This window comes from Ptychodera flava, chromosome 6 (assembly GCF_041260155.1).
Source record: "Ptychodera flava strain L36383 chromosome 6, AS_Pfla_20210202, whole genome shotgun sequence".
NCBI classification, from domain to species: Eukaryota; Metazoa; Hemichordata; class Enteropneusta; family Ptychoderidae; genus Ptychodera; species Ptychodera flava.
In genome coordinates, this window is record NC_091933.1 from 36,173,331 (window position 1) to 36,194,804 (window position 21,474).

The following is a 21,474-nucleotide window of genomic DNA, read 5'->3' on the forward strand; positions in this document are numbered from 1 at the left end:
AACACACGGCCCTCGGGGTAATAGACGGGCGCTATAGCCCGAATAAAGACCAGGTTATAGGTGTTTTATAACACACCACATGCTCATGTTGTATTATGTTATAGTTTTAATGTGTTTTGATATTTTGCACCACAACAATCCATTGTGACAAGTTTACTTGGCGATATTTCCACAGCGCTTACAGTTGTACGTGGTACCACTTTCTTTCAAAAAATATCCTAAGCATACCTAGCAACAATCCTTGGTTGCACTTGAATCTTTTTCGTCGATGAGCTGTTCAAGTCCTACGTTGTGGGAAAATGTTGGGAAATCTGTTTTAGAGAGAGGATCGTTCGCTCATCCCGGACGCACATGACGTTCTACACACCTGCCATTGTTGCATAATTGCAGACGACACTACGGTCACATGACCGGACACTTTTCCAAATTTGGTCTGAACTATTTCCCTGGGGAAATAGCTTTTCAAAAAATACCCTCTGACGTCACTTTTGTCGATTCAATGGGGACTAGACGTATCTATTTTCTCGTCACGTGACGTATTCTGGCGAATAGCGACACGGAATGAGCATGTGGTATCTTGCATAGAACGTGCTATATTTCCAATGGCATTTCAAGTTCAGGCAATATAACCAAACAGATATTGGACATCTCTATCATGTCAATGTTTTGAAAGTTGCCACATCATATTTGATCTTGGTAGAAATAAATTTGTAAATGACAAATTCTCTAAAAGATTCCTCAATAAATGAACGGCCTCTATAAGGTTGGAATCAAGTGCACTAAGAATGCAGAGGTTAATTACGCTTCATAGAATAATTTACATTGCTAGATACAAGACCTGGTGTACTATTCATCTGGAAAAATCCATGTAAAAAGTGACATGTATAAATTGTGTCGATTTTGTCACTTGGGTCAACGGTCCTAAATACGTATAGTATGCATTCAAACAATACTGAAAATATAACAAGGCTTTCGTAAATAATAATATTTATTTCGCGCAACGTATATATCTGTATCACGGATAACGTTTGGATCAACAAAATCGTAGCTTTGCAATAGAAAAGTCAGTTTTCACAAACAGGTAGCGACATCAAAATTCTTCCAGATTGTTGCCGTTAAGGTATTTCGTCGACTTCTCGCGAGGAAGGGATGTCCCTATCTTTCTTTGTAAACTCAACCACCGTCTTTCTTTCTTCTCCATAGCGTCATCTGTGTAAGGGTGACAATTAAAGAAAGAAAGAGCAATACATCAACAGAATGACCAGGCTCCTAGCGTCAGACGTACACGACAATGCAAAAACAAGCACCATACTTTGACTTAGCAATCAGATATCGACAAAGAATGAAATAAAATTTACTTATAATTGGAGTTCACCTTGATATGATTTCGGGTTGAACTCATTTACTGGTGCATGGTTCATCGACACTGGCATTTTTGAGTTACTCGTCGAAGTAACTGAAAATACGCCACGTTTTCAGCAAGGCGTAATCTTCACGCTCCTTCCGAAGACAAGACTAAATGCCTCTCGAGAAATGAGTGTGTTTTTATCTTATAAATGTTAGCTTTGTGCGACAAGTAAGAATGTGTTGTCATTCGAAGGCATTTTGTAGTGTAGTGATTCGAATGAATCTTTCACTGAAATACGTTTGTCAGAAACCTATTTTGTAAGACATTCAGCGTGTGTAATATGCTGAAATAATTTACCAAACAGGCCAGTTTATCACGGAGTATTAATATATTCTTTCAATGACGTGCTACCATGGTAGGCAAGGTCAATCGTCGACACCACAGCATCGAATGTCTATTTCGTAAACCTAACTGCAGCGAACTACGTGTGAAGTGGCTAAAATGAACAACCGTTTATCTATGACTTGTATGCAAATCACTTCAGAGGACCTGTTTTTAGTGACAGGAATATTTTACTGTATAACAATGCGGTTGAAAATATCGATTCGAATACAATATCTTAAAAGCTTGTACCTGAGTCCGCCTGTCTCGTGTATCGCCCGCCGTTCGAGGTGTTTCTGAGACCGTTGGTATTAGGGTGTGGCTGCAATGAAGGCAGATAACGCAAATCTTTAATGAATGTTGGTATTCATCATAGGATATAAAAATACCGATGATAAGAAAAGCAAATAACAGACTAAAAGGTAAAATGAGATATTATCTTGCGGAGAAATCTGAAGTTTTTCTTCGTGATCATTTAGTACACTTTCAACCAGTAGTCACGATTAGCTCAGCTTAGATTTTAATTTTGTTATTTAATATTTATCTAAAAAGAGTTAAAAATCTGCTGAAGGATACCTGGTTAGCCGTAGGCGCCAATTTTCCCCAGGGCCCTCTAGATGCCGTCATTATGGCTTGCGTGGGATTGGCCGGTCGCACAGTTCTCTCTTTACCTGATGAAGCTGGTATGATCAAGATCACAAAAAGATAAGAATCAAGTCAGAATACAACGTCATCACAAACATGAACAGATAAATATAATCTTACCGCGTAATCTTGTAACCACAGGTCATTTGCACAAAGAAGTCATATCTCTGATAAGCTTGGAACTTTCAAGCTCGTATCGAGGGCAAGTGTATCCACGGTCACTCATCGAACCTTGATACAATTATATACGCAAGATGTCAAACGTTTGGTCTCTATCTTGATGCCTGAGGAACATGTGGAACGAAACAAAGTTGGTTATGTTTGTCAATTCGTAGTCGTGATTACCACGTCGCTATGGAGCGTTGATGAGCGTCACTGTGCTTCACAAACACGTGACAGTTTGTACTCACTTGTTTCTTCAAGCTGTCTTCTGTCTTCACTCGTTGTTGGTCTTCCTTCGAAGGTTCTTAAACGATGTGATGAAAGGACTTTTACACCTTCATCAATTGTTTGGAATATGCATGCAGGATCGACTCAAGAAATTTATATGAAGCTATAGGGCCAGTAATGCTAAATTTTGATGATTTCTTAATAATTTTTACTTTATATTTCATTATTCTACTCCCAAAAGAATATTTAATCACCTGCTATTTAGCCTGTCAACCTAGCTTCTATATGTGTACATGCTCAGTTGTTTTTTACAATTGCATTGTAGTCCGGACCGAAATTCACTTGTCAACAATAACAACGCAGTTTACAAGTTCAGGTTGACGAGCTGAAGACTGTGAATATCAACATGTTTTGGGAGCAGAACAAGACATTGCGAATGACGTTAAAAACAAAAATAGTGAAAAAGTCATCAAAATTCGTATTACTGACCCTTAAATTTAGTCTTTTATTCAAGTGCCAGGCCTGTTACTTGACTGTGACTCTGATCGCCAGATAGTTTAAGTTAATTAAAAATATAGTTCATGGGATTGGTGATATTATTTATCAACTCAAACAGTACATTTTGTTTGACGAGTCCTCTCCTATTGGTCGTGCCTAGACGGGTTGATACAGACAGCGTGCATGGCAAAAAGAGAAACAAAGGTGGCACTGTCGCAGAAAGTTTGAGCAGGCGAGAGTTGAGGGCGCAATATCACACAAACGCAGTGACGGGCAGCTTTGGTGTCAATACAGATCAACAAAATTAAGCTAACCGACCGTTGCATTGTAACTTGGTGAAAAGTCTCAAGGGCAAATGTAAAAATGTGTCAAAACTTACTTTTTGCGACTGTTGGATTTCTTACGGCAGCAAAAGCAGTAGATAACCAGGATCATAACGACGATCAGTAACACAGCGATAACGCACATTATACCAATCAACAGCATACCCCACCAAATCTTCCACCATGGCAATTCGTCTTCGGCGTACAACAAAACCTTTTCTATTTTCCACTTATCGAAAGCTGCTCCTGTAATATTCGAACAAAGATGTAGGTAACAAGATCGAAGGGGACTCGATAATGGTACTCGATAAAACTACACTAGTAACTATCGGTAGCACTAATCATCTGTGCTTCTTGTCTTGCGGAGAAGGGAAGGGTACGCATTATAGAAAAAAATGTAATCCTTGGTCATAAAACTATACTTAAAATCTGCGGCGAATATCCTGTAACATTATTCACTTGCTGTTGACAATATGACAATATACACTTATATTTGAAGCAGCGCGTTAAAATTCATTAGAATATCACTGAACTTATGGAGAGAAAAGACATACGTTGAAGCTCTTGCGACGGAGTGCCGTCGGAATCGTAAGCGAACTTTCCGAAGAGATAGCTACTTGACATAAATTTTTTCGAAAGATCCAAGCCTTCATTAGAGTCTGTACTGTTATCTTCGACGCCGTAGACATGAACTATCACGGACGACCTAGTTAAAGACGGGAGAATAATTTGATGTTGTTCATTAGAAAATTTCATCATGGCGACATTTCGCAGACATGCTGCTAAAGTGTCACATAATTATACAATCAATGTAAGTTCTGAAATACTTCACCAGTTAGTTGTGGTTGACAGAGCACTTAGTATATATATATATATATATATATATATATATATATATATATATATATATATATATATATATATATATATATATACATTACATACATACATTACATACATACATTACATATATATATATATATATATATATATATATATATATATATATTTGTGTGTGTGTATGAAACGCAAATTACAATATCTATTACTTAAATATATACATATATATACATACATAGTCACAGACTCTCTCTCTCTCTCTCTCTCTCTCTCTCTCTCTCTCTCTCTCTAGCTGCTCTATCGCTTTCTCTCTCTAACCGGATCGCATTAGGAAAGGTGAACCAAGACCGCAATACAACAGTGACATTTATTGATTGTACTTACTCATCAGTTGTCAATAGCTTACGTCGAGATGACGTCGACGATGTATCTTGCAAGCTCACGTGAGAAACTCCACATCTACCAGCTGGAAATTCGGAGGTTATATACGTTATCGCCTCGAGGAATTCGATCTCAATGTTGTAAAACGTAGGCTTAGAAATCGACATGTAGAAATCGACCAGGTGACTTGAAGGATTAAATGTGTCAATGCGAACGAGGCAGTGTGACTCTTGTGTTGGCGATACGTCATCTGTTGCACTCACATTCAGCAGATATTTGAAAGCGCCCTCTACAACGCTATCTTCTATCAGCTGTATATCGCCTAGAATGTATTTAAAAAGAAATCGTGAACTGAGAAAGTGACATAGAGAAATGGAAGCCCAGCCATATCGCATGTGCTATACTAGTGTGCGATTTTGGTGTCATAACCTACAAGAGCATTCTTTACACGGTGTTCGTTTATGCAAGACCACTTGAATCACGTATTGTTGTACCACAGGTATCTATTTTCGATTACACATATCAACGATAGAAAGTTAGCAAATAAGAACATTTATATTCGAAGAACGATCGTGTTCTTCGCAGAATTACCTGTAGAGGAGTCTATTTGGAATGGATCGGAGTCAGCGTCCAAGAAATACCTCATGGTGTGATTGGCATCTTCATCAGAGGCAGTCACAGTCACGATGGAATCAGCATGGTAGATCGAGTAGGCCAACTCAGCACTGTAGAATGATGGGAAAAATTTAGGAGCATTGTCGTTGATATCTTCCACGGCTATCCAGACTGTCGCGGTCGCGGTTCTTGCAGGAATGCCGCCATCATAGGCGATTACGGAGAACTCTATTGTTTTTCTGTCCTCGTAATCAGGGGATTTCTTGACCGTTATGTCACCCGTAGTGCCGTCGATGGTGAAATGCCGATAACCGTACGACGATATGGATGGTATTGCGTATGTGATGTCCGCATTTGGGCCGTCGTCAACATCTGTGGCACTTACTGACAATATAAACGAACCACCAGCGATGTTCTCGTCGATATATGCTTTGTAAAAGTCCTCCAAGAAGACCGGATCGTTGTCGTTTTCATCCATCACGATTACGGAAACGGAAGTCAAGTTGTACCGTGGAGGAACTCCGTTGTCTCTGGCTTTGCACTGAAATGTGTAGGAGCTGATGGATTCCCTGTCAATGGGGACCACTGTCGTGATCTCTCCACTTGTCTCGTCAATAGCGAAATGGTTGAAGTTGGTACCACTGGTAAATGAAAAATTCAAAAGACTGTTCAGACCAAAGTCAAGGTCAGTTGCCGACACGATCCCAACAGAAGTGGAAAGAGGTGCATTTTCTATAACGTAGTACGTAAACACTTCCTGCGTAAACTCGGGGGCATTGTCATTTACGTCGATGACAGTGACGTTGACCGTTGTTTGTGACGTCAGCGATGGCGTCCCGCCATCTTGGACGGAGATGAAGAGAGTATAGAAGTCTACTAAACGCACATCCAATGTCTGGGCGACTGTGATGGTACCAGAGCTTGAACTGATTCCAAAATCCCCTGCGTATGTTGAGAAAATAGTAAATTGCGATTATTCTGTTTCAGCGTACACTTAACATGGTACAATGCAGATTATTTTTTTTATTTTCTGTGAGCAATCGTAAATTGTCAACTAATTCTTACCATTTTCATTCCCTGACTGAATTTCAAATGCAAGTTCACTGTTGCTGTTGACATCGAGATCAGTCGCCATGACTGAACAGACTACTGTGCCAACAACTGTATCTTCTTCAACGGTTATATCGTAGAAGTCGGGATTAATAGTCGGCGCGTTGTCGTTGACATCGGATAACACAACCGTCACGAAACCAGTAGTCGCCAGCGAGGGCGTCCCATGATCACTCACGTTTATCGAAAGGATATACCTGGAAGAAATTTGTCTCAAATTAAGAGTATGCTAGGGCGCAAAAAAGTCCCACCAATCAAATTTCTTTCATCGTGACAACGGATTTGAATTTCTACGGACTTTGTCCTTGAATGTTTCACTTATTTTAAGAAATAGAGGAAATAAAGAATGTTTTGGAATATTGTGACGTTGTACACTTACTCGCTCTGGACTTCTCTATCTAAGCCAGTACTGGAGACATACAATGCTCCCAGGGCGGCATCGATGTAGAACTGTCCCAAGGGGTCGCCATCAGCCAATGCAAACGAAACATTACCGTTTTCCCCGGTGTCTGGATCAGTGGCGGTCAGAAGTTTCACCAAAACATCAGCACCAGTGTCCTCCGATATGCTGACAATCGTATTTGGGGGAGAAATCTCGGGATAATTGTCATTTTTGTCTTCGATACTTATTTTCACGACCACCGAAGAGCATCGCACTGGGATTCCGTTGTCACAAGCTTCGATGTTGACTCCGTAGAAGCTATTCACTTCTCGGTCGATATCATCGACTGTCGTGATGTCCCCTGTTAGCGAGTCAACAGCAAATGTACCGTTTCCTGGAATCCCTGAAACTTTGAACGTGACAACACCGTTGCTTCCAATGTCTGAATCTGTCGCCGCCACACTTAAAACAGTGCTGTAGAGGGCGATGTTTTCATCTATGGACGTTTCGTACTCCGATTGTGTGAAAATAGGGGTATTGTCATTCTCATCTAAAACAGTGATGTTCAACTCCATTGTGTCATTCAAAGTTGTTTGTGATGAAACATTTCCATCTGACGCTGTTATCTGCAGTACGAAACTATTAACAGTCTCTCTGTCCAACGCTTTGCCAAGAAAGACTTTTCCAGTGTATGTATCGACTATGAAAGTTTCCATGTCGTTGCCGTTTGTGATTGTATAGCTGACGTCACCGTGTTCTCCGGCCCCGTCAGTGTCTGTTGCCGAGGCAGTGTATATAGCAGCTCCTACGGCTGTCGACTCTGACAAGGAGAGCACATCCGCTGCGGTTACAAAAACTGGCGGATGGTTGTTTTCAGGTGATACGGAGACGAATATCGGGCACTGGGTTGACAAGGCTGCTGGGTAACCAAGATCGGTAACAGAAGCAACAAGCGTGTAGAATGGCATGACTTCATAAGCCAGCTGCTTGTGAACGACGACTTTATCATTAGCAAGGACGAAATCGCCGTTTGGATCGCCGCTTTCTATGGCGACAGAAAAATCGGCATTGGCTCCCGTGTCTCCGTCTACTACGGTCAATATCATCACTGTGGTTCCTGTGACAGTATTTTCGGACAGTGAGACACTGTACGGCTGAGAAAGGCAAACGGGCGCATTATCGTTGACGTCATCAATCGCAACAGCCAAGTTCGCCGTGCTTGAGCGACTGTCGCCCAGAACCACTGTACTGTCAGCTGCTGTGATGGTAAGTGTGTAACTATCCACTGTCTCGCGATCGAGTATTCCCTTGACAAACACATCGCCACTTTCTTCGTCTACGGAGAAGAGCCCTGTAGCATTTCCTCCCGTTATTGAGTATCTCACCTGTCCGTGTGGGTGTGCAGGGTAATCCGAATCTATCGCTAATACCTGGAATACTGATGTTCCCGGCAGAGTACTTTCAGAAATGTTCACCATGTAAGGCGTAGACTGGAACACGGGATCTGCCTCATTGACTGGCTCGACATTGACGATGACGTACGCCCTGGCTTTGTTAGCTCCCGGAGATCCATTCCTATCAGCGGCTGTTATTTCTAATGTGATGTTTGGAGTTTTATCGTAATCAACAGGACCTGTCGTTGTGACATCTCCAGAAGCAGTATCTACGGCGAATACTGACAAAGTGTCTCCACCTGTGAAGTGACAAAAAAAAAAGGATCCGAATTTCCTTCAGACCTATTCCTGGTAGATATCTGCTATGTACCAAGAAAACGCGAAAATCTAAATTGCTTCAACAGTGTTTGTGCAACAAAACTACAAAGCGTAGACAACATGACTTTCATGATGACGTTCGTTCAAAGCTCCGTGCTAATGAAGTCCCTAGTTCAAGCGCAAACGCTGAAACGAAATAGTGTGTTTTATGTTTAGGTGATTGCCACGCTCAGTATCAGTGATAACTGCAAAATCCCTATGCCAATTGGTTCCTACATTTACAGTACTTAGTATTCATTGATGCTTTATAATGTGCACTCAATATTAGTACTTCCTCGCTAAATTGGCGGTAAACGTTGTTACCCAACAGTCCACTGGCTTTGCTTGGCAGTAGCGATTCATGGTACATGTATACCGAGTCACGTTAATTGATCAAGTTTTCCCTACCTGTGATGGAGAGAGCGATGACGTTGTTACTGTCGACTGCCGAATCAAGATCAGTCACGGTTACCGTCGTGATCAACTGTCCTGGGGAGGATTCCTCTACAACTGTACCACTGAAATGGAAAGATAGTTTTCCAATAGCCAACTGTGTGAAAATCCGCCGAAAGAAAATAGCTGAAAACTGATCAATTTCATAAATCGATATCAATACAAACCACATGTGCGGCAATGCACAAAAAAGCTAATTCCTTTTACGAAAATTTTGACGCAAGTTTGAATGATATTAAAATAATGGAAACAGTTGAAACTTAATGAATGAACGAGAATTTCACGTGATGGGTTAGCACGTGTCACAGTGACGTCTGAATATTATTTCTGAAATGCAAATTTAAGATCAAGACCTGTATATGTTTCTGATAAAATGTGTCATTTTATCTTTAATTCATATCTATTGTATGATCAAAGTCACACCTTAAAGATGATGTCCCGAACTAAGCTAAAATACACAAAGAGAGGGAGATACTACGACCGAAGAATTCAACGGACAATCAAAAAGCAGTCCAAGACATTTAGACCGTGGGAGAAGCGTATCTTGGGCGATATAAGCTGTTAAGCTTGTCGGTCGAGAAATAAAGCTATGTAGTATACGAACTCTGGACGTTTCGTGTAGTCATTAATTTTGAAAATGCCAGGCACCTCTCAGCAGACCAAGACGAGTCTACGAGACAATCAATCCCCGTTAAAAAAACGAATAGTACCATCACTTACTTGTAAATGTATGAGCTGAAGCTTGGTGGGTTATCGTTCACATCCGTGATGCTGACATCCACGCGGCCATTAGCCGTGTAATTCCCGTCGAATGCTATGACTGGCAACGTATATGACGACGCCGTTTCGAAGTCGAGTGGCTGAAACGTGGTTACGTTGCCCGAGATTCTATCGATGTTGAATTCCGGGCAGTTACAGGACGAATCGAAGGCATACTCGACGACTCCATCAGCTGTGTCGGCCGAGTCAGCATCCTGCGCTGAAACGGATACCAATAAAGTGCCAACGGGGACATCCTCTAAAACACTGGCAGAATAAAGGTCTGTAGAAAAAATAATGAAATGTCACATCGTTAACTTTGAAAGTTCGAGTCAGCTTTCACGAAAAGTCAACTGAACAAAGTGATAACTTCACAAAGTCCGAAAAGCAGGCCGTTTTACATTATTATCAGAGCGCTATCTGACCTTTGTGGGCGTTGCTGTAGTTTTGATATATCCTATTCAAACTTTCGGCGAAGCCATGGTGAAATTTCGTCTATCGTCAATCATATACGAACCGTATACGAATTGTGTAACTTAACAAAAATATGTAGTTTTTCTCACTTGTTGGGACAAAGCCTGGTACGTCTTCGTTTATAGGTTGTACATGAACAGTTCCTTTAACGATGAAGGCATTCGATGCAGAATCTTCAACGGTCACTTCTAGATCATACCTCCTTTGAGCCCCTGTGACGTCATAATCTAAGGTGGTTTGCAAGTATAATTCCCCGTTCACATTCACACCAAACTTGGAAGTGTCCCCAGCTGTTATGGCGTAATTCAGAGAGGAATCGGTCTGGTCGCTATCGGAGCATTCCGTAGAATATATAACCGGTGGTAAACTATTCTCGTCGACGTTGATAGTAAATGTTGCATTAGCACACTCTGGGGTGTTGTCGTTTTCGTCAACTACAACGACGGTCAAGACAACAACATCGGACCCTCCATTTCCGTCGACGGCCGTAATGTCGAGATCAAAGCGCGCCGTTGTTTCTGCGTCGAAAGTCTTTGCTGTCGTTACTTCTCCGGTTGTCCCTTGAATCCTGAAGAATCCGTCAGGATCACCATTAGTAATGGAGTATGTCACCTGACCATCAAGAGTATCGGCAGAATCCGGATCAACGGCAGTGCATATTTCTACTGTGGTTCCTATTGGAGAGCTCTCATTCACGGAAGCGGAGTACGGGCCTAGGAAGCTGGGTGGTCCGTCGTCAACGGGATCGACAGTCACTGTGATCTCGACATCAACGGTCAGTTGTGGAGATCCACCGTCCGAAACACGCAGGGCGAGTATATACTCTGTGTTAGCTCCTTCATAGTCGAGGGTATTAGCTGAAAGTTGTAAAAACCAGGTGCAGCCAACGAACAATGCACTTTTAAAAAGGTCCTTACTATGATAAGATATATTGTGCATGACAAATAATGTGAACTGACTAATTTTAAGTAAAGAGGGTAATTAATTAGCTGTTCATAATTTGCCCTCCCACAGAAAATTTTTCGACTTACCCTCCCACACTCAAACTTCATTTTTACCCACTCCCCACATATTTTTGCCTGTTTCCCCTCCCCACTGTGAATTTTTGAAGCTCCCTCGCCCTGTGGCGAAAAAAACTTGCCAATTTCCCCTGCCCTGGAAACAATTCCCCTCAAAAAGTTTTTCGCCAAGCCCTGTCCCCAGGACAATCAACCGATATCCGCCCTGCCCTACAAAAAAAACCCTAAAATTTGCTCCCCTACCACCTAAAAACATGTCCCCTGCCCTAGCAAAATTAAAATTTCCCCTGCCCTCAAAAATTGCTCCTGGAATAGCTTTTTCGATGAATAGCTCCGTTGGCTGCACCTGAAAAACGCCCGAATGAATGATTTCAAAAGTCTCCCTCAAGGAGGATCTGTAATTTAACTTACGTTTCGGTCAGTAGTTAGCAGGCTATTGTCCACGTTGGTGAGACTTCGGTATTAGAAAAAAAACAAATTATCCAACATCTATACAAACTTGAAATTCAAAGTAGCTGCAATCTCTGCGTTAACTCTACGAGGAAATCAAATTTTCGAAACGAGTCTGTACAAGTGGTGGACTACTCGGCAAAACAGGGTTGTAAAGTTGAGTGTGAATATCTGTCCTCGAGGCACTTTCTACCTTAGTGTTGAAAACGATTCCGTTTTAGAATGATGCTTACTCACACTTACTATGGGAAAGCGGTTTTCATTGTAAGAGTAAAACACTGTACTGACAACTTACCTATTAATGAAATTCCTTGACTCGTTACTTCAAAGGCTGACAACGGTGCCTGAGTAACGAGCGTGTAGGTCAGACCGGCGCTACCGAATGTCCCCGAATCAACATCGCTGCAACTTAACTCAGTCATACTGACAGCAAGGTAGGGGTCTGATAAAATATGGAACATCAGTATGAAACAACCTTTAACCTTTATACTTTCAGATGTAAAAAGTAGACAATGAGTCATTGTTTTAGTCACCTCATGAAATAACTTTCCAACATAACTTGTCTTTATCTTACGATCCTGAAACACAGCGTGGTTCGAGGTACATCATTTCTTATTGTTTTCTTTTTATATTCAAATCACAGCACACAGCATTTTCACATATCAAGAAATAACATACAGTCATCTTATCTCACTCTCAGGATCTTATCGGCAATGCTATGCAAACGTATAGAACTTGATATTGATTGAATGACAGATGGTTTTTGTTTTGTATGGTGATCCTTCGCCATGTTTGATTCCCGTTACATGGTTACGTTGAGGTCGTAAAATATCAGTCAGCTTTTGCTTTGCGCAAAACAGGCGGAACTCACCAACGCACTATCTTTTGTTATGGGGCTTCATCAGTGAAAGGGCTAGTATCTGTAACTTTTGATAATTTTTTTCACCATTTTGTTTTTCAAAGTTAACTGCAGTTCCTGTTCTACCCCAAAAGCATAATTCAGATACACAGTATTTTGGCTTGTCAACTCAGCCTGTACATGTGTAAAATGCATTGTTACCGTTGACATTTGAATTCTGGTCCACACTAGAACTCAAAAGTGCACAATAACAGAACATTTTACACACATAGACGCCGTTTTGACAAACTAAATAGTAGGTGTTTCAATTTGCTATGGGGAGTAGAACATGGACTTGCAATTGACAAATACCATAAAATGGTGGAAAATATCATGCAATATTACAGTTACTGGCCCTTAGATTGATTTCACATGAAACTGATATATAAAGACTAACCGGGCCAATATGAATGATTCGGAGTTATACATTTAATATAAGCAGTGAACTATGTGAAACGGAGGCATAATACTCACAAGTGCTCTCGTTCACGTTGCGTTCATATTTCGACTGAAGACAGACGGGGCTGTTATCGTTGACGTCATCAACGTTAAGCGTGATGGTAGCGGTGCCAGTCAGAGCGCCGCCGTCCACTGCTTCCACTTGAAGAGTGTAAGATGTCTGGTCCTCAAAGTCCAAACTTTCAATCAGGTAAATGTCACCGGAAATTTTATCGATGAGAAACTTTGACGTACCACTGCTTGGAACCACTAGAACACAGAATCATACTACTATATTCACTGATCTTAGTTACAGTTAAAACCATCCCCGCCGACCAGTGCAGTGGCAACCGTGACATAGCAGGCCTTTCCATCGAAATTTTGTATTGAAATTTTAATTAGATTCAATATATTCACCCGAAAGTAATGGCTATTTCTCAGGAACAGGGTAAAATGTACTTCTCAATTAAAGTATGTGTTGAAGTAGCATCGAAAGCCAGAAATAGCACAAAGTTTAGCCCAAGGGCAGACTTTGGGACAGACTGATATGAATTTTGATATAAATTTATGAATACACTGTACCTGAGTTGATCCTGTACTCCACAATGCCGTGCCCGCCAGTATCAGCATCGGATACCGAAGATGCTAACGAGATGATGACGTCACCTACCGATGAGTCCTCGCCAAGGTTTGTTGTCCAGGAACTTGAAGAGAACGCAGGTGATTCTTCATTGACTGCTTGGATGTTGACCGTGACCTCCACGTCCAGTAAATTATCTCCATCGTCGACCTCAATAACCATCATATATATCACAATACCGGACTCGTAATCGAGGGTGCAGCCTGAAAACAACGAATATTGTCAATTACAGCGTACGGAGTCATCGTGTTTTAATTTTTTAGAGAAAGATGAATATAGTAACTTCATTTTGTCTGTAACTATTAGCCTACTCTCTATTCCACCGAATCGTTTTGATTTACCAACTTACAAAGTAATTGATCAATTATACCGTCTCAACATTCTTAGTATCCTTTATTTATGGAAATGTCGGATTCAAATAAGACATTATTCAGCAGAACTGTCATGATTACTTTTTTAATCCAATTATGTAAATTTCCGCGTTAAGCCTTCTCAGATTGATCCAGCATCGTGACGGTCTTCATTTCCAAAGACTCTACATGCTTCACAGTAATTCAATGTAAACTGTTTGCTGTACATGTAACACAGGCAGCAGAAGCGAGACGTCTACTGTCTGTGGTCGTTAGATATTTTTGTACCGTAGCATTTGTACCTGATGAGGCGACTGCGATCAGTCCATTATTGTCAATGTCAAAACAGTTTCCAACGTCGCCGGATTTAATCCTGTATGAAAGCCCAGCTTGGTCCAAGTCTTCACAGTCTAACTGCACAACCTTTGAAAATTAATTATCAGAAAACATCAGGTTCAACAATCAACATACATATTTTCTAGAACATTTATTACTGCAATATTACTATTCGCGATATGGAATGCATAATGCTGTCGTCATATGTTACACAACAACAACAACAACAATAATAATAATAATAATGATAATAATAATAACAAGGCAGTATTGCTGAAGGCAATGAGTACTTGGGCCGTGATAGAGTAATTTTGAGGACAATATATACTACTATTCGAATATGGTCTTGAATTTCCTCCTGTCAATGAGGCATTTGATTAACTGGTTATTAAACGAAGCAATGGCATGACAACGGCAAAAATATGTCTAGCAACTGTTGTGGAGTTTGAGGCAGGGGTTCTTTATTTATACCGGGAATTGCTTAAACTCCTTAAATATTCAACTTACAGCAAATTTCTTTTGTTCTCGATGGTAGATGTCTAATATTTAGATGGGCATATTTAGATTTCTACCCTATAGTTATCCCTATATACCAAAAATCGGACATCCAGCTCTATTGGCTTGCTCAGAATTAGATATGCGCATAATTAATGAGGTACAATATGTGGTGTCATAAGGTGTCCCATCATACCAAATATGAAGGGTGTATACTTGTGGTTACTGAGTTGTGGACAAATATATTATTTGAGGTCAAAGGTCATTGAGGTCACGTGACATTTTGTCAAAATAATTGTATTGCTAGGTTATTCCTATATACCAAAAATCAGACCTCTAGCTCCATTGGCTCGCTCAAAATTAGATATGCACATAATTAATGGGGTACAATATGTGGCGTCATAAGGTGTCCCATCCACAGGCGTGATGTTTTCTGGGTAGTTTCTATAAGTGTACTTTGTTCTACGTTCCGACGTACTCTTCCGTAGCCTAATCACAAGGTAAGAAAAGAATTATCCGGCCTGCAAAGAAAACTGCCCTTTCTAGTAGAAAAATAAACACGAATCCTACAGTCAGTTCCCTCGTTCGACGCGGAAGGCTCTCTAATGTCTAAAAAACACTCTCAAGTCACGATCAAATGAAAACTTTAGGAGAAATCTGCCGTGTTTTCACCAACTAGGCATTTCTGGCGTCCACCGTTGTAATAACGCAACTCATTATCATAATTGTACGCCGTCCGCATCGCTGATTGGTCCGTGAGCAACGCCATCAACGGCATCAGACTGAGATTCACCTTTTTTCTATGTGAGGACACCGTCCATTATGATGAGTTGCGTTATTATAGCGATGGCTACCAGAATCGTCGATGTTGTCAAATCGCAGCAGATTTCTCCTAAAGTTTTCATTTGACCGTGACATGAGCGTGTTTTTTGGACAGTAGAGAGCCTTCCGCGTCGAACGAGGTAACTGACTGTAGGATTCGTGTTTATTTTTGACTAGAAAGGGCAGTTTTCTTTGCAGGCCGGATAATTCTGTTTCTTACCTTGGTGATTAGGCTACGGAAGAGTACGTCGGAACGTAGAATAAAGTACACTTATAGAAACTACCAGAAAACATCACGCCTGTGGTCCCATCATACCAAATATGAAAGGTTTAGCACTTGTGGTTACTGAGTTATTGACAATAATGTATATTTGAGGTCAAAGGTCACCAAGGTCACATGATATTTTGTCAAAATGTCTGAGATATCTGCGTGAACCGATGGACTCACTGATGGACTCACGGACGGATATGACCCAATCTATAAGCCCCCTGGACTTTATCCGTGGGGACAAAAAACTGTGTCACTGCATCCTTTAGGCAATATGAATACGATGAGAAACTAAATTTTTATTTTTCTTGGCCTTATACATGGGAGTCTATGGAGAACTGCCTTATACATTGGAGTCTATGGAGGTGTAAACTAAAAAGTCCTCTAACACGGCCGAATATTCGATCGCATTGTGAAACAAATCGACGTGCATCTGTATGGGGTTGGGTAAGCTTACTATTCTTGTGCAAAGTTCGAAAGAAATTGACCAGGGCATGTCTGAGATATCTGCGTGAATGGACGGACGGACGGACTGACTGACATGACAACCTATAACTCCCCCAGGACTTCGTCCGTGGGCACTAAAAACAACGCAACAGTTATTACAGCTACACCGGCGGTAGGTTCATATCCAGAGCCCCGTACGGTCTGCCGCCGTCGCTTGAAAACAATCTCATAAACCTGGCCATATGGGCAACTGTGTATGGGCAGCTGGATACTTGACTTCCCGGAGAAGGCGAGCTGTCACGTTCAAGCTCAGGATTATTTGTCGATCAAATTTCAGTAAATTTACCTTACCTAGATGAAATTTTGTCTATAGGCTGAAATTTCGCCGAAGTTTGACAAAATTGCATCGATTTTTCAGGTTCATATCCGACATTTTTGAGTTTTGAGTGCAGACAGAAATAAGTTTTGAGGCAACCTGGCTGCGAGCCCATGTTGACCCCTAGCCCTGCGTACGATGCTATGTGCTACAGCTAACACACAGCATCGTATGCAAGGCTAGCGAGAGAGTTGCCGACATCGACGGTTATTTACGAGAAGTGAATAAAAGACTGTCATTTTTGGAAGCGATCGAGTAGCTGAGGTAGGCTGGGATACGACTTGGGCCCATGAACGCTGAATTTCGGAAGTAATTTGGCTTTTTACGTCAAGTCCCAAAATGGATTTGAAGTCACCGACCCTACGTACGGGTCTTTGCAGGGCTGTGGTGAGCGGGGCGATTAGCTGTAGCGGAACACACAGCATCGTAGGCAGGGATAGTTGACTCCAAGTGAAAATGTGTTCGCGATCAAATCTTCCTATATTTTTTTCAGAATTTTCGACAAAATCATTGCTTCTTAAATCTTTTGTAAAATATAAAATACTAAAATAAAAATGCGATGTGCCATGTCACCAGATTTCTAAAATATCGTTCGTTGACCGTTCGACAGAATACTCATTTCGCAAACTTGTGACGCAGTTGAAATTCAATACTGACCGCCAAATAATCTTAATGAGACGAGATCATTCTAGACATCCTCTAAATTATCCAACCATTCGCGTTAGAGTTCAGCTCGCTTAGAGTATCATAACATTCTTCGGCCTTCGTTATCTCTCCCATTTAGGAAATAAATACACAAGCTACCTTGACAAAACTTCGTGCACCATCCAGGACCAAACGCACTGCAAATCTGTCTTGACGTCATCATCTCCTTACATGGTAATCGGTATACCGTATTTTTTAGCAAAGGAGACACAGAATACGTCGGAGTATTCAGTTTCAAAACGTATTACATTGTGTGATGTTGTCAAAAAAAGGTAATGTTACTGCAGTGGTATAAATTACAAAACACAAAAGTTCAAATCAGTTTATTTTGGACTGGCTTTACCCAACATTTCATATTGTTTCTTATGCCATATTTGACCACGTGCTTACTGGCGACCCCTTTACATGCAAATTTTGTGTCAAATGGTGTGTTCTCCTGGAAAAACAAACGTACGATTTCTATATGAAGGAGGCGAAATTTGCCCCCCCCCAAACTCGAAACCACTCCTTTACGGGGTGTACCTAGCTATTTGAACGAGCTTCTCGAATCTGCAGCTCTATTTCGAAATGATGGTCTGGTTTTCTCAGCTCAAGGATAAGTGTTCTCCATCGCTGTGGGCATTACTATTCTCAACTGGGGGTACAGTTTCCAGTCGTAATGTTTTCATTGTGTCCGGGATATAAAACCTTCCTTTTCAAACTTTTACTTTGATTAACACTAGTCCACATCTTGTCAGCGATTAAACATGTTTCAAGTTTAAATGTTGAATTCTGGTCTCGAGCCCTCTTGTTCGACCAAACTGAAATTACCCCTCCCACTTTGGCTCGTCCAGTGGGTGTAGCAAGGGTCGTGCCATCGCCTAGGAAACGGAGGGTGCATTAATTGTTGCATTTCGATGCACATTTTGATTATATTCAGAAGATTTTGTGGCAAAAACTCAGATAGAGAAGCATTAATATTCACATCTCACTTATTCAAGACTGGCTGAGAGCAGCACTTCCATTCAGTTAACATCATTACGCCATTTATTATGCCAAGAAAGATGAAGCCAAGACATTTTGCCCTCCCTGGTCTCAGCCAGAAATGGTTATACCTTACAGAGTTTTTTCCCACGGAATGAAAACAAATGTACTTGGGCTGAGGCCCAAGTACAATAATAATAATAATAATAATTATAATAATAATAATAATAATGCGGCAAAGTAAAAATATACCGGTTTTCTGTTAATCCCATGTCCATTGTTCTGAACAAAAACCTAAGATCCTTTATGTACGTACAATCGTGCATTTTCAAGTATACGTATGACTTTGGCAAATTTTAAGTAAAAAATCAAAATATTCTCGATCTACTTTTGCCAAATTTCCTGGAGAAAACACATATTTTCTCTTATTGATCTGAATGATGGGTATTATTGTTGTCCTTTTAATCGGAAGATGGCTGGCAATGTAGCCTGAGTTTAGTGAAATGCTAGCTATATGTGCTTATATGAAAATATGTAAAACATTAAAAGAAAACTGTAAATCAGACAGTTTGGTGTACTCTGAGTTGAGAAAAGGTGCCTTATCATATAACAGACCTTTTAGTGGAGGATCCTACACAAATTTGGCACAAAATCAATAGGCACTGGATATCGTGTCTAGTGTTAGGCTGTGAAGTTTAGACAGCGAAAAAAGGGTGTAGTCACGATTTTCTGTTGTTATTCTACAAATACCGAAAATGAAACTTACCATTGAATTCACAGGCAACGTTTCGTCTATTGATATGCTATAAACCATAGGGTTACACGTTGGCATGTTGTCATTCACATTCATTACTGTAATCGTAACATCCTGCGTTGCTGTGTTAACCAGCGTGCCTCCATCGCTTGCTTTGATGGTCAGTGTTATCGGAGTGCCGGTGTCTTCGAAGTCAACGGGTGATTTGACTGAGACCACTCTGGGGATCAAGTCGAAAATTACCGAAATCGTCGCCATCTGCGAACAAAGAAAACGATGCAAATGACAGAACCTTTGCGAGTCTTTACAGTTGCCCAGGCAGATCAACATTGATTCTATAGGATCTCTAATTAGTTTTCCAGCGAGAAATTCGATTTACTTCACGCTTCTTGTCTAGTAGCTGTCGAGGGTTACGTTGAAGATTGGAAAATTTATTTCTAGTTGTTGCTACTAGTACGTACTCTTTTACGAACACCAAGGGTTGAAATTGTGTTCTTTGCTCTGATTTGCATGGTAATCCCTGTAGGATAAAATGTCCATCACTTACCCTCAATTGTAAGTACCATTTCGCCGTCAGGTCCATAATCGTCGTCAGCAACATTCATAACGGCAACGCTTGTACCTATTGGATCACTTTCAGAGATCTTAGAAAATAGGGGAAAAATCGAGCCTTAAACATCAAAAGTACAGAAGTTTTCTACTTTTACTCTATTTATTCGTATTTTTTGTATTGTCTGATAATTCATAACTTGGGTGAGTTTAGCAGGCGCTTTAAAACTGTTGTACTAAAGCTAATGCTAGGGTTGTTTGTTTGCCTCCGCACAAAAACCTGGAAACAGATGTTACCCCGTGCCTCGTTGAATTTTTAACGACGGCTTCTGTACTCTTGCTTGAACAAAACATGGGGAAGTTTTTACATGTATCATTTGGTACTTACAGTGATGGTTGCAGGTGTTGTGCTTACGAATACCGGCGTGTGGTCATTGGTTGATGTCACTGTCACGTGCACTGTCGACGTCCCGCTCAGCTCTGGCAAGCCGCCGTCTTTGACTCGTATAATCATGATGTAATCAGACGGGTCTCCAGTGTCCAAATCTACAACAGTATTTACTTGGAGCTGGTTCGTCGCGTCGTCTATTTTGAACTTGCCGAGATCGTTGCCCGACACAAACTCGTAACTGAAGTTTACGGAGTCGGCGTCGTTGATGATGAAGGTTTTCACCGCTGTGTTGATAGCACTGCCTTCCGTTAGAGACACAAAATATGAACTGCTGTCAAACACAGGCCCATTGTCGTTTACGTCTCCAATATTCACTACTAAAGTGGTCGCTGTGCTGCTTGGAGTGGGTGACCCACCATCTTCCACCTTACAAGTGATGGTGTATGAAGTTGTACCGCTTTCGTAATCAAATGTTCCAAGTGTGGTAATCTTGCCACTGGTTGCCTCCATATGAAACTGGGCTAAGGCTCCTCCTGCAGAGTAATAAAAAAGATAGCGATCGCACTAGACTAAACCTTTTCCATAATTTTTTCCGTCATTCATCATTGAGTTTCCTTAGTAAACCAAATGACTAACATAAGGCCAAAATACAAAGTCAAGTCGAGATATATCACAACGTCATTTAAACCCATCGTAATGATTTCGAGTAGTAAAGAAAGCGTGGACAACTGGGATTAAGTAAGAATTTTACACCCATTTTATTCATTTATCTACATGAAGCGAAGGAAAAATTAACCATCCATGTAACTAAAGTGTGACCCTGACCTATATACGAACTCACGCACGCGCAGCAGTGCATTGTCCTGAACTAAGCGGGAAATTCCCTGCTGAGTCACTGTTTATACATGTACGGTAAATTCCGTGTGAGTCATCACCATCAAACTAGCCTATATAAAGGACCCGTTGTCAGTCCGGCCGGCCGGTCGCGGAGTCTAGCTGATGTTGAACACGAAGTTCCTATCGGGGCGAACTAACTTTCATATCCATTCAATCCATAATATCGTAGATATCGCTCCAGCGGCGGACTAAATCCTTCTTGTTTTTGAATTTCTAGCGCCTGATGAAATATGTCCTGAATAAGTTCTGACCCCGGAGCCTCCTCGTTCCGAAGGGTTGCGCCTTTTCTTGTATTTGTGTAAGCAGCTGTTTATATTGAACATAAT

General features: G+C 41.0%; 1 protein-coding gene across 1 annotated transcript; it reads right to left on the reverse strand.

Annotated features, from left to right (window-relative positions):
- Nucleotides 1–580: 580 nt before the first annotated feature.
- LOC139134469 (protocadherin Fat 4-like) lies at nucleotides 581–20,374 on the reverse strand. Its single transcript, XM_070701329.1, has 20 exons — nucleotides 20,249–20,374; nucleotides 19,875–19,955; nucleotides 19,324–19,569; nucleotides 14,448–14,568; nucleotides 13,738–13,998; nucleotides 13,192–13,425; nucleotides 12,115–12,261; nucleotides 10,440–11,207; nucleotides 9,838–10,159; nucleotides 9,073–9,182; nucleotides 6,911–8,606; nucleotides 6,487–6,728; nucleotides 5,398–6,363; nucleotides 4,810–5,128; nucleotides 4,140–4,291; nucleotides 3,642–3,831; nucleotides 2,785–2,840; nucleotides 2,306–2,409; nucleotides 1,982–2,051; nucleotides 581–1,209 (listed from the first exon to the last, which is right to left on the reverse strand). Exons 1-20 carry the CDS (start codon nucleotides 20,372–20,374, stop codon nucleotides 1,091–1,093), a joined length of 6,330 nt encoding a protein of 2,109 aa, XP_070557430.1. The 3' UTR covers nucleotides 581–1,090.
- Nucleotides 20,375–21,474: the final 1,100 nt, after the last annotated feature.